This window comes from Haemaphysalis longicornis, unplaced genomic scaffold (genome assembly GCF_048455015.1).
Source record: "Haemaphysalis longicornis isolate Haplotype H1 unplaced genomic scaffold, Haemaphysalis longicornis Haplotype H1 scaffold_4, whole genome shotgun sequence".
NCBI lineage: Eukaryota > Metazoa > Arthropoda > Arachnida > Ixodida > Ixodidae > Haemaphysalis > Haemaphysalis longicornis.
The window spans coordinates 182004790-182018065 of NW_027526361.1; the positions used below are offsets into that span (position 1 = coordinate 182004790).

Here is a 13276-nt window from a genome sequence, read left to right on the forward strand (position 1 = left end):
TCCTTATCTATAAAACACGTGAGAATTCGGTAAGGTTGGGTCTGGGGGGGGGGGCGCATGGCGCCTTCTCCTGGCTGGGACAAAAAACGCCCGCGCTGTGATAGGTTTGTGGTCGTGAACTTTAAATATTAGGGGGCCGAATTCTTCGAAGGGGTTGATTAAGATTTCGAGATATTGTCGAGAGGGTGCCGGGGTGTTGATCTATCTGCTTGCAAGATTAGTGCTGGATAATCAAAGGTTGTCAAGCGCTCTGCACAGCCTTGCGCGCAAGCCTTTCATTCCCGCCCTTGTGCTGTTAGGCCTGAAAAGAGCAAACTCATTAAATGACCGCTATGAGGTTGCAGCTGCCTCACTCCAACAGTAGTCGTTATAGCGTTGTCCAGCTCCCCAGAAGGCACACGTATTAGTCAAAATTTCTGTGCACTAAACTGAGTCTCTTTCCTTCCTTGTTTTTGCAGATGAAGATAAATATGAAGCTCACCTGTTTCCTCGCTGTCATGGCCCTTGGTGAGTATAGAAGCCAAAAAGGCACATTGCACCGCCAGCATTGCCGATTTACGGAGCATACCAGATTTATACTGGGCGGCGGTGTTTCGCGGAAAGGCGCCAAATTCAACTGGATATGGTCTTACCCGCAGGGATTACAATAACCTGCTGCAGTGCTCCTTAAAATTGTTCTGACACAATTTTAGGGGGTTAGTATTGTTACACAGGTAGCTTCCTCTACTTAACGAAATATACTCCGGCTCCAACATCAGTGGCCTGCGACGTGGGGGAACTCGTGACGTCACTTCAGACCCGTGGCGCGGCGAGCAGCGACGAGGCGCTGGCGCGTTCGAAACTATTCGCAACGAGATCGGCCTAGAAGTTGCGACAGCGTCGCGATGCCATTGTGAATGCTCCACTGAGGGTAGCGGGTGAATGCACGCTTGTGGGCACGCTTCGTGCCTTTTTCGCACCGTATGTACTGATGAAAGACGCGCACAAGAGTGGTATGCTGTAGTTCGGTTACTGAACGATTAATGTATGACATGAAAGTCGCAATAAACTTCGGTTACTCAGCCGAAAAAGCGGTGGCCCACCGCGAATAACTAGACGGCCGAAATAACCACAACGAACCTGTAGGCCGTGGTTCGTAGCAAGCTCGACCTTTCCTGAGTAGGACTTTTAACATCGAACAAACACAGAAATAGGGCAAATCAGGAAACCCCGATCTCGGCAATTCAGTGGACGACAGCAGTTTCAGTCGCTGTCATTGGTAACATGACGCATAATTGCATTGGTGGGATGCCGTGAAACGGTACATAGCCCTTCACTACTCCAACATTTTTGTAAGAGCTGGATATATTTCTTTTAATTGGGAAGGCAACATATAATTTCTCAATTTTAACCAACACAGAGATATAAATGCGAACGTTCGAAAGGGCTTTACGTGCAGCTTTATTTAGGTCAAGTTTTAGTGACTTTGAAGGCAGGTTTGATGAATTTAAGGCAGTAACTTAAGGCTTTCATCGGAAGTGAAATTGCGGATTACTTTGCTAACGCTCGCAGTACAATCAGCATCTCATGTTTAGCTACATTTTTACGAGGTGACCAGCAGAGTTACAGTGGGTAAACGAAGCTTCTTGGACCTTACAATGAGCACAAATTTTCTGTTACGGCTGCGCTGTTTGCCATTTGCGTTCTTTTTAAAATATAACAGGTGCTTCAATGGCGAGATATGTTTGCAATCTTGCGTAATGTCGCCACGAAGGCCGTTAAAGAACAATCAGTTGCAAAACCATAAAAATGGCAATTGAAGTTGCCCAGTTACAGTTCTGGTAAAACGTTCCTCTTCATTTTTTCCGTTACAAAATAACGCAACGTGTTATCGGTAACTGGGCTGGGCTGACCACTGTACAGGCTTTGTCAAAATTTTGTGGGCCAAGCCGGAACGCACAGGCTGCAAAAAATTCAATGTACCGAGCGAGGCTGAATGTTTTTATGCAGGAAAGCTAGAGAAAACACCTTTCTTTCTTACTGCCTTAAAATATTTTTGTGACATTTAAATATAAAGCCGATTCTTTAAATTCTTTGTGGTCGAGAAGGCTTAGGATTGGCCAACAAAATTTTGACAAAGGGTGTTTGTATTGCCATTCAATTGTTGAGGTTCGTTAAAAAAAACACAGATAAAAGTTTTATGTTTTTCTCTTCCCTGTTCCTGCCAACATTACAAATTAATCGCAAAGATAACTCATGTAACGCGAAAAACCAAACGTTGGCGATCAGTATTACTTGCAGTTGGAGGTACCCTAGAGGTACCCTGGAGGTACCCTTGTGTTCCGTAACGGTGAAGAAAGCAGTGCTTCAATAAGCCAGCATCAGTATATCACAAACTGATCAGCTCTTTTACCACGCGATTGTCCAGGAATGGTGTCTCGCCTTTTTCAAAATGGTATTTAAATGACACTGAAATTATTTGTAAACATTGCGGGTCTACTAGCGCAAATCGTATACTGTGGAGTCTGTAGGCCGTGTTTCAACGCCGGTTGCTGCGTTTACGCGACTTTATTCAGAAAAAAAAATCAATTCGAAAATGCTGTCCTCCCCTCTGCATCCTCCTTGTCGACTTCCTATGACGTTTCGTATGTCGTCAAAATAAGATGACTTGAATGCACTACTGCACGGCTCGCCGACCCTCCGGCAGAATCAGTCGGTCCAGCGTATATTCGGCTGGTGGCCGGCGGGTCGTCGCAATCCTTTCGCTCAGTTGAAACCAAGCCACGACAGCTTTGTGCCAGGAGGAATGTACCTTTAGTTTGCTGGGGCGCTATTCCAGAAGGCCCGAGTTTCGCCTACTGCCGAGTTTACGGCTGCTTATAGTGGAGCATTCGATACACCTCGAGCAAAACCGCCGGAATCGTGCGCAGTAGGCCTGGCATGTTCCGCGCGCTGTATTGGGGCAGCTTACGTTGATAAAGTACGGCGTGTGCTATCTTCCGCATGCAGCACCCTCTGTAATCACTCTGCAATACTCATTCCCTGGCACAAACTAGATAACCCCACTGCTAGTTTGAAATCCCCAGCGTGGCTGTTGGCCCCGCCCGGTGAGGGGCGGTCCGTTTTTCTGTGTTATGTTCTTCCACTGAATTGTGTTTACAACGTGGCCTGAGGGCAGCCCCAGTGCAGCTCGGCGCAAGCGCAAACCAAGTAATCAAACGGGTCCACTGTAACGAATGGAACGCGCCCTGCCCCCGACCATGAAATATGGCCTTCTTTACAGCTTGCTTGAGGGTGCACGGCGGTCGCTTATCAGAAATCATCTCGTGTCAATTGAAGAGCGTGTTTGAGCATTGGCGAGTGCGTTTTAGACGTTGAAGTTGTGTCATTAGTCATCGACTACGCTTTCACGGTGTATGAAGAAGGCTTCCATGGGAAAATCGTGTCGTTTTTGCCTCTCCTGTCGGCGTGTACAATAGTGAACTCCAGTTCGGACCGAACAGCCCCGCGACTGTGGCACCATTGGCTGACGGTGGCCTGGGGACTTCATTTTTGCTTTGTGCTAAGTTCTCGTCGCAGCTAGGAAGCATTAAGTGAGGACTTATTGACTACAACGCTACACCCCCACAAAATGGACGGCATGGATGGGTGTGGCTTCGGTTGTTACGCCGCGCCTCCGAAGGGGCTGGATGTGTTTGACTGACATTAGAACTCGAAGGAAACTGGGCATGGTTTTGCACGGCCGAGTTGGTGGTGGCCGCTGCTGCGGCGTGGTTTATATTTATGGCCCCCGTAGCACGCATATTTCTACCCCGACAGGTCTTTTAAACGAAATAGGAATTGCGAGCCCGTTTTTTTCTCTCAAAAAGTGCTTTGCAATTCTTGTGCACTCATTTGGCGACAGACCCCCGTTTGCGATGACTTAGAGGCGGCTTTCGCTCCATGACCGTCGGGGAGCAAGTGTAGTGTGCTCTGCTGTTTTACGCGACGGGCAGCTTTTACAGAAGCGTTGGTGGCGACCGCACCATAGACCGCCACCAGTCGACTGTCAGCGGGTGTGTGCGCAATATACTCAGTGGAGACGTGTTTTGCAGACATCGCCTTACTTTTAGTTGGTTTGACGGACATGGCTTCCGCAGGTTCCTACCGCGCGTCTATCCGTTTGGAGCCGGAGCGTGCGCTTCAGTTATCGCCTGCTCGCAAAGAAGTTTCTAACGAAGCGTTGCATGACCGTGCGTTTTGTTTATCATCAGCTCGGCGGACAGACTGCTTCGAGGGGTTGCGTAGCGCGCATTTCTTGTGAAAACGTTACTGACAGGATAGCTTATACGTATTACATATGCTGTCAAGGAGACAGTCGACGCACCGATAGTCGGTTGAGGTGGTCTATTCGCAGGGGTGAAGGCGATAGGAACGCAGGTCCGAGCGTTGAGATAACCCAGCTCGTTTTTCGCGCATGCACGTTATGGGGTTCATCTTCTTCCCCTGGCACGTCTTTGGCGCATATCCCCGTGTCTGCATTGGACATAATCCTGCCTTCCTCGTCCACATGATTGATGCTGGTACGGCGGATACCCCGATAGCTTGATGGCCTGTTGCATCTTTTTATTATCCTCTCTACAATACAATCAACGTCGTGTGCCTAGTGTGAGAGGCGATCTTTACACATTTCAACGGGTTTTGTTCAGCGTCACCGTCGTATGGTAGGAAGCAGGGCATGGAAAGCGAGTAAACGGGGGAGCTAAGAGTTAGAGCAACCGCGTGACGCCAGAGGGAGGGTAATCGGGAGTGGGAAGGGCGCGAAGAAAGAGAGGGTTGTGAGGGGATTGAACTGTATGAAAAAAAACGACTTTGGAGAGCTTCTTCGAAAAGAGCGGTGAAGCGCAAAATGAAATAAGGCAAAGAAATCTGAAAAGTTGTTGTCCTTGTTGCTATTCCTTCCTTCGTAACACATGACCACTTGGGGGATGGGCCCGGACTTTGGACCTTTTGAGGAACTGACGTGCCCGGTTCGCAAAATTCGTAACACTGTGGATGCGAACAATAACACTTGTAGGGTAGTGCGTGCAGCGTGAAGCCTGAACGTGATGTCACGGGAGTAGGACAGGTGCACACCACCCTCGCTGAACCCCGGTTCTAGGGAGGCTGTGGCGTGTTCCAGTCTGCTTGCACACTAAGACGAACAAATGAAAGAGAAGAAACTGACGCAAGCACGCAACAGCAGAAAAAAAGCCCGTTAAAGTAACCCGCAATAAAAGAAAAAGAAACGCAAGTGAGGAAAAAGGCGCAAGTACAATAAAAATAAATAAGAAGTTGCTAATACGTCTCACCAGGGTTTCGCCTTAAAAGCACGTAAGCAGACTGGACCGCGCCGAGGAAATTTTGTGTCGAAAATCGCAGGGTTTCGATAACGTAATACGAGCAGCAACTGTTTTGAATGTTGTGCGCTTTCATCACCCTCTTCTTCTTTTTTTTGCCAGTCGGCCATAGTCGCGTGATTTCACTGTCTGCCACCAACGGAAGAAACTACTTCTTAGGACAAAAAATTCCAAACAAAAAGCTCATATGAACGCATGGAATGAAAAATGAAATGAACTTTGTAGTGAAATACAGATTAATAAAGTGAAAGTACAATAAAATGTAGTTGGATTAGCGTGCCCCCTATAGCCACCAGTGCATGAGCGGAGCGAGAGAAAGCACTGAAAGATGCCTCACGCCCTAGTGGGGCATCCTTAGTGCGCGCTGCCCTGGACCGATTACGTCACCTCAATAATCAGAAAATAGCATGAATCGCATTTTAATGCGTTTTAATCCTGCACTGAAATATTATCATGAGCTTATTATTATCACCACAGCTCCGCCTTGCCCAAGTTTCGCTCAAACTCGGGCCTTCTGGAATAGCCCCCCTGGTTTTTAGACGGTATGAAGCTGTAAGTCCAAGTCACTTCATATAAGCGCAAATGCAACGCTTCGCTGACTGGTACGCTAGTCGAAAAATCCGAGGCCGATTGAAGGCGGGAGAAGAGTCAGCGAAGTTAATGTACGCACTAAAGAATTAAAATCAACCGAAACTTCTATCGTACTGCATAAAATTAAAGTGGCACTTTTTTTTTTTGCGCTGGGTGAACTAGCACAGCGGTCAACAGCCCGACCACACATCTGCGTACACCCGCCGTGGTGGCTCAGTGGCTAAGGCGTTGCGCTGCTGAGCACGAGGTCGCGGGTTCGATTCCCGGCCGCGGCGGACGCTTTTATGATGGAGGCGAAAAGCAAAAACGCCCGTGTGTACGAGATTTTGGCGCACGTTAAAGATCCCCAGGTGGTCCAAATTTATCCGGAGCCCTCCACTACGGCGCGCCTAAACGCCTGCGTTGCGTCGGCGCGTTAAACCCTACAATCAATCAATCAACACATCTGCGTACGCTTTTCCTGGTACTGTACAGTGCGTTTTGTGTTGTCGTCAAGCAGACAATAACGAAAAAAAAGCGAACGCTTTTCCGTCTAAGGAATGGAGTCGCTAGACATGAGATATTGTGTGAATTTGGGTGACGCTTACTGCACAAGTGCTATACAAGGAATAGTCATCTAACCTGCTTGAAATGCTAAAATGTAGTAAAATGTAAACTGGCTTTGTAATTCATACATTGCAGCCCCTGTTGCCAAGTGGTTTCGAGCACTCGGTATATTGTTTTGTAAGTCGCAAGTTTGAATCCCCGATATTGTCAGAAGGGGTAAACTGCGCTCAAGAAGACGCTACACAGAGAGAGGTACACAAAGTCAGGCGCCGCTTTGTGCCTGTCTTTGTGTACCTCTCTCTGTGTAGCGTCTTCCTTTGCGCAGTTTACCCCTTCTGAGAAAATGCACCAACTCACCCAACAAGTCCTTCTAATCCCCGTTGTGCATGCTTTTTTGTTTTGTTTTGTTTTTTGATTTTGAAATATTTGTTTTTTTTTTTGCTTGGGCAATGTTTTCTCTACCGAATTCACTGTTTTTGCGCTGCAACGTGCATTGCTCCACTAGCTAATTTGTAGAACGCGCGCAGGGTGACACTCACCCGCTGGCGAGTTCTCGTTGGCGTGGGGCTGCCATCAGCACCGACTGCTTGCGGGCACAGCCCCGAATCAGACCCTTGTCCAGGTGCGAACACGCCTTTTACGATACAGGCACGAGCCAGGCAAGCTACGAAGGTGGGGACGAAGCGCATCGCAATTGTACGTTTCGGGCGATGCGGAGGGCGTTCATCCACTGCGTACGCCTCGGCTAGTGATTGTTACGATTCCAAACCGTGCTGGTAGGCTTATCTGACGCATTTTATAGTCGACAACTTGGCAGAAGCGCGGTATGCCGAGTAAAGAGATATAGAGAATGCCCAGCCAGCGATAAAGCTCGTTGTTTCACAAAGCTCATTGTTTTGTTGCAAAGCTCATCACAAAGCTCATTACAAAGCTCATCGTTGTTGCAAAGCTCGTTGTTTCACAGAAATGAAAACGAAAGTGATCTGAATTCCAATCTGGGACATCGTCCAATCACGTAGCACCTTGCATTGATGGCACTGCTGTTAGCTGGTGCGGCCGCTCCAAACCGCGCATGGCAGTTTTTCTTGTTTCAGGCTTTATAAATAAATACATCCTTATTGCCCGGATAAACGATGACAAAGTGTGTTTATATGAGCCAGTCTACGCTACAAGCAAAAACAGGAGCTTGACAAATTCACTTCAGTGTCCCTTTAAAGCGAGCGCTGAAAGTAAAAAAAAAATTAATTGGCACATGGGACACACCCTTCCTACAAGCGGGCGACAACGTGTATATGCTGCAGAAACTCATGCCATATTTACTAATTCTATAAGCGTAGGTCCACTTTAAGGGGTTAAGATGCTATCGATTCGGTTATACTGAGAAAAACATGTTTTTGGGCTTCTTCAAATGACGTCATGTCATTTGAAAATGGGATAGATGAAAATGATACACGAAATGCAACAGGAAAATTGATTTGATTGTAGGGTTTAACGCGCCGACGCAGCGCAGGCGATGAGGCGCGCCGTAGTGGAGGGCTCCGGTTTAATTTTGACCACCTGGGGATCTTTGTCGTGCGCCGAAATCTCGTACACACGGGCGTTTTTGCTTTTAGCCTCCATCAGAAAAGCGGCCGCCGCGGCCGGGAATCGAACCCGCGACCTCGTGCTCAGCAGCGCAAGCAACAGGAAAAACGGAAACGCACATCCACAAAAGTATACTTCAAAATATACGTCAAAATTAGCAAGAATGTGGTACAGAATCAGCAACGACTGACCGAAAATGGTATTTAATTTATAAAAGGAACCGACACAATACCCCGACATAAGCGCTGAGCGTGCGTAAAATACGCCCCCGTTATTGTATGGGCTCCCGGGTGGTGTGTAGGAGAAATATTTTTTCTTTCCTCTTTCTGAAAGGACACAACGCCATTTCACAATGGTGTGGCAAATGCGCGGATATGCTGGGGTCTCCTGCACGTTTAATGTGAGTTAACTTTTGTCATTTAAATACCCACCACGCCACCTTCAACAATGCACCATTTGACGTTCCCAAACGGCAGGCGACTGCACTCATCGGTTAGAAAAGTGCAAACTGTCGAAGCACTGTTTTTAACACGTTTCACGCTCAGGCGGGGAGCACGGCGACGATGTTTGTGGAACTGAACGAGTGCATTACCCCACGACGGCCGCTGATTATTGCGTTCCTAAATTAAATCCTCAAACAGAGGTAACTGTGCCATTGATTACAGCCGGACAAGTGAGCATACTCGTTTTTTTTTTTTTTATCGTGCGCAACGCACCTTGCGCCGTGCGCAACGTGAATGAGCAGCCGACGCAGGAGCGGCATCCACATTAGGAGCAGTTCGTCCCTCCGCCGCCAGGGGCAGACTGTGTTCTACCTTGGGGCGAATAGTAGTAATATACTCGGTTACAACTTAAGAACGGCACCGGAAGTTGTCCTTGCCCCTCATCACCGCAACCGGCTGTTCCTCCGCTCGGCGCAAAGAGTGCGTTACTGCGAATATTTTAGGAAGCACGAAATAAAAGAACCCCCCAAAACAAAACAAGTAAACTTAATGTTCTTGCGATTTTAAAATTTCAATGTGAGATACATTACCACAACTAACGTGTATCAAAACGTAAAAATATCATAAAAACATCGCTATTCCCAGTCAAAACCTGGTGCAAAAATGACAAAACAGAACCTTATTAAGACAAAATAACACAGTTCAGTTTTCATTTTATAGCTTATGTGTTGTATTTTACACACGTATGCATTATCCACTAGCTTTGAAATTACGAAGTATTAGCGTATAGTGGCCTTTTTGCTTCGCGCATTGTATTTTTGTCCCCACATTTTCCACCGTCTCATTCTCCAACATGGACGTCTCGTACGAGGTCGATTTTTTGGCGTAGCATGCATGACTACGCAGTGCCACCTGCAGCCGCATTTGTTACTGTTTCTTCGACTCCAGATTCTTCGTCGCGTTTGCGGTCTGGGGCGACTTCACCACCCCCAAAGAGCCCATCAACACCGAAGCACCTCTACAGGAAGAACTGCAGCGGCATTGTTCTTTTTCGCCACGTTCAGCATACAGTTTCGAACGTCTACATGAAGGTGCGAGAGGAGCACCCGCACGTTGGCGTGAAAGAAATAATAAGGTAGCGAGTATGAGAGAGGAGTTAAGGATGCGATGGCGGGTTGCATTAAAAATTGTGATCTGCACCGCTTACTATAGAGGCAAACCAATATCCGCCGCAGTGTTAGGCTGAACGCATCTGTAGGCGGACCTGTAGGCAGACTGGCTGGCTGCTCCCAGCGCACGTCTCCCCACCCACTGTCTCGAGCGTCGCGCGTCGTTCTTTATCCGCGGCAGCAATTTGCACTCATAGCATCTGCGTCGCGTCCACGGTCGCTTTTAAAGACGATAGTCTTTCTTGGGACTTAAACCCAGAAATTTTGGTCTGTCTATCTGTCTCTCTGTCTGTCTGTTCGTCTGGCTGTCTGGGACTCGATTCAGTCACCCGGCCAAAGTAGAGTGCGTACTGCGCAATAGTCTCATATACTCACAGCCAAATGTGAGCGTCTAAGCCCGGTTTATATGTTCATACTTGTCAACTTTGCTGAATATGAACAAGACATTACGCAAATATAGGACCGAAAATAATACACAAGGGATATTTACAGTGTTTCTTTATTTAACGGCCACTAGTTCGAAATTGGGCCCATCTCCCCGCGAGGGGGACTCGAGTAAATGCGTCGCATAGGGGGTGGGTGTATTGCGTTAACGTTTAGTGTTTGGGGAGTTGGTGGTAGTGAATGCGTTGTATCAGCAGCTTCTTGACGTAGTTTGAATGAGTCAAGGATATAAGGCGCGTTCGTAGCCTCCCATTCTGTGTCGGCTTTGTGGCGCAGTGGGTAGAGCGCCATGTACATTGCGTTCCGCCCGCAGGGTCGAGGGATCGAAACCTGGCGCCGGATAGTATTTTCTTTTATGTAGTGTAGTGGAGGGGTGCGGACAACGACTACGGAAGTCAACGCGGGTGACATCGTGAGTTACTGAAATGCTCTGCATTTAAAAAGGAATTATAGATGCATGCTTTTTCGATAGCAATTGATAATCTACATCTACTGCAGGAAACCGCCGCCTGCTGTTGCATGCGCCACCTCCTGGCGGCATATGAGAAATAACGCGGCAACAGCAACGAAAGGTTCCACTAGCTGGGTTCCACGTTCTGCTTGGAACGCACGTGGAGCACGGCCATAGAGTTTCTCAATATTACTAGGAGAAACTCTATGGAGCACGGCAACGCGGTTCTATAAACCTTGAAGTCGGCCGCCTCGATTCACGCGCGTCCCCGCCGTACTGCAGCGCTGGCATCGTGGAAACCGGACTGTAGCAGTGGAACGCGGTAAATTCAAATCGCCTTGAGCGAACCTTTAGTGTGTTTACCTTGGGATGAGCGCGACAGAACAGGAACAGCATTAGAGGTGAGTGGGAAAGCAAAGGGGGGCATTTCCTTGGCAAATGTTTACAAAGACAATCGTCTTTTGACGGCATTTGCAACGAAAGGAGCAGATACGCGGCCAACTTTTTAGTTCAGCGGCTGACGAGGTCAGCACATAGGGGCACTCACAGAAACTGCCGGTGACACGGATTCGACAGTGCGACGGCAGCTCGGCTGTGTATATTCCTCCGGCGGTCACGTGGACAGCTTTGTTTACACAAAACTCGCACTTCGCGGCACCCGCTGAAACCGAAACTGCGACTGGCCGCAATTAAAACGTCTGTAATCAAACAACCGTCGCGCACTGAAGGAAATGAGGTTTCCACACGTGATCAGCAGGTCATTAGCTATTTATCGCAAGAGAAAATCCAAGATGTAAAATGTTTGTGTCAGTGCCCCTTTAAGCATCAATCAAAGCTATCAAAATGAAACCTGAAAATTTGGTGTCAGTAATACTTCAAGTAGAGTTCACAGTGCTCAATAGGGTCGTGGGGGCGTTTCAGGGATCATTGAAGGCCGCCGCGAAGCTCTCTCCCAATTGTCCCCTTTTTGCCTAACCTTACGAAAATCAATGGGAGCTTACGTCAATGATAAAAATCTAGCCAAGGGGAAGTAGAAAGGATGCTCTCTAGTACAAATCAGATTCAACAGGTTAAATATTCGACCTCTCGTTCTAAAACGAAAGTTCGCATAACAGCTGCACCGAGCCAACTGTTTGAATCTGTATCCTTTGTGGGATACCGCGAAGCATGTCGGCTCGCTCTTAGAGCTGTCTAACAAAAATAAAGGAGAAAGAAGTGCAATCAAGGGAGTGCTCACGCATATATACCCTGTTGAATCTGATTTGCACTATAGTGCAAATTGCAATTTGATATTTGCCCTATAGTGCTGTCTATCGACAGCAGCCTTGACACTTTCCGTTTGGTAGTTTTTATCACTGATGTAAGCTTCCATCGCATTCCTGAGGTGATATCTTATCCTTGACCGGACGCATGCTTGCGTCCTGTGTTTTTTCGTGTATTCAAAGGCCAACTGCGGTGAAATTTTACCTCGACCAAGTTTATTATTAAGGCGTAGTAAGTACCCCCAAATCAGCTGGTACACGAGTGATATCCCCGTGATACGCCTCGTTAAAGCGGGACTCACACGACGGAGAAACCCTCTCTTTCTGGCCCGCGGGGCCCGCTCACGTGAACAGTTTTAGGCTCCGCCCCTCGGTGGGGATCGCCCGCGGATGCTCCGGGAAAGAAAATGCCTCCGCATGTTTTCGCTTGGCGGCGGCGGCCCTACGCGGGGAGCGGCCCATCCCTGTTTTTCTCACAGAGGATGGCATTGAGTCTGGCAGGGCGTGGTCATTGTGGTGACGTGGTTTTATGTTGAAGCGGGTGGAAGGGCGGCTTTTTCAACGTGGTGTGGTCGACACGCGGTGAGGTGACAGCTGCGGGCACCGCTTGGAATATCGCTATTACTGCAGGTGCTGTTGTCGGGAAAACAGGGAGAAGAGTGCCTTGGCGTTTAGGGGCGCAATGGGCGAACGAAAGGAATGCAAAAAAAAAAAAAAACGGTCCCGCAGGGTGCCTCACCGAGAATCCCCTCGCTTCCTCCGCGCTGTCATCTGCTAGTCACTCCGCGTAGCTCCGCACGTGTGGATGCGCCGCCAAGCCGGAGAATCCGGTCACGTGTTGTTGACGTCACATATCCGTCCGCCTCCGCGCGTCTCCTCCCCCGTCGTGTGAATCCCGCTTAAACAGTCAGAAGCGTTTAAAGAAGCTCCACCGCAGACCACGCTGCACCTGCCGGCGGATCGTGTAAACAGCCATGACGCGCCACGGCCGGACTCGACTCTCCTCCTCCCGCGCTCCTCCCCCAGCACGGGAGGAGAGTCTATACTCGGTGACAACTTAAGAACGACACCGGAAGTTACCGCTGTGCCTTTTCTCCGTAGCCGGATGTTTCTCCGCGCGGCGCAAGTAGGGCGGTACTGGAAATATTTTGAACATGGCGTGAGCCGTTCCCGTGATTTTTTGGACTTAATATGCTTATAAACGACTCCAGTGACAACAAACAAACTGCGTGACACAAGGCAGACGATATCACGCATTCATAGCAAACCCCTTTCAAAACGCACGCGCACTGACGTCACGGGTCCGGCGCTTTGGCGGAGTGATACACTACATGAGGTGGTGCCGTTCTTGAGTCCGGCCGTGGACGCGCCTGTGACGTTCCAGCCGACGGGGTCTTATTCGTCTGGCCAGCCACGCATCTGGAGAATC

General features: G+C 48.6%; 1 protein-coding gene across 2 annotated transcripts in view; it reads left to right on the forward strand.

The window, feature by feature from the left end:
• The first annotated feature begins 457 nt into the window (after positions 1 to 457).
• LOC144180695 (uncharacterized) overlaps positions 458 to 13276 on the forward strand; it is a 35262-nt gene continuing 22443 nt past the window's right edge. The window contains exon 1 of one of the 2 annotated variants that reach the window (XM_077708985.1): positions 458 to 507. In XM_077708985.1, the coding sequence (XP_077565111.1) occupies positions 459 to 507 (49 nt within the window). In that variant the 5' untranslated portion in view covers position 458. Of the gene's footprint in view, positions 508 to 3203; positions 3336 to 13276 lie in introns of those variants that run through there. The other variant, XM_077708986.1, reaches the window with a different exon arrangement.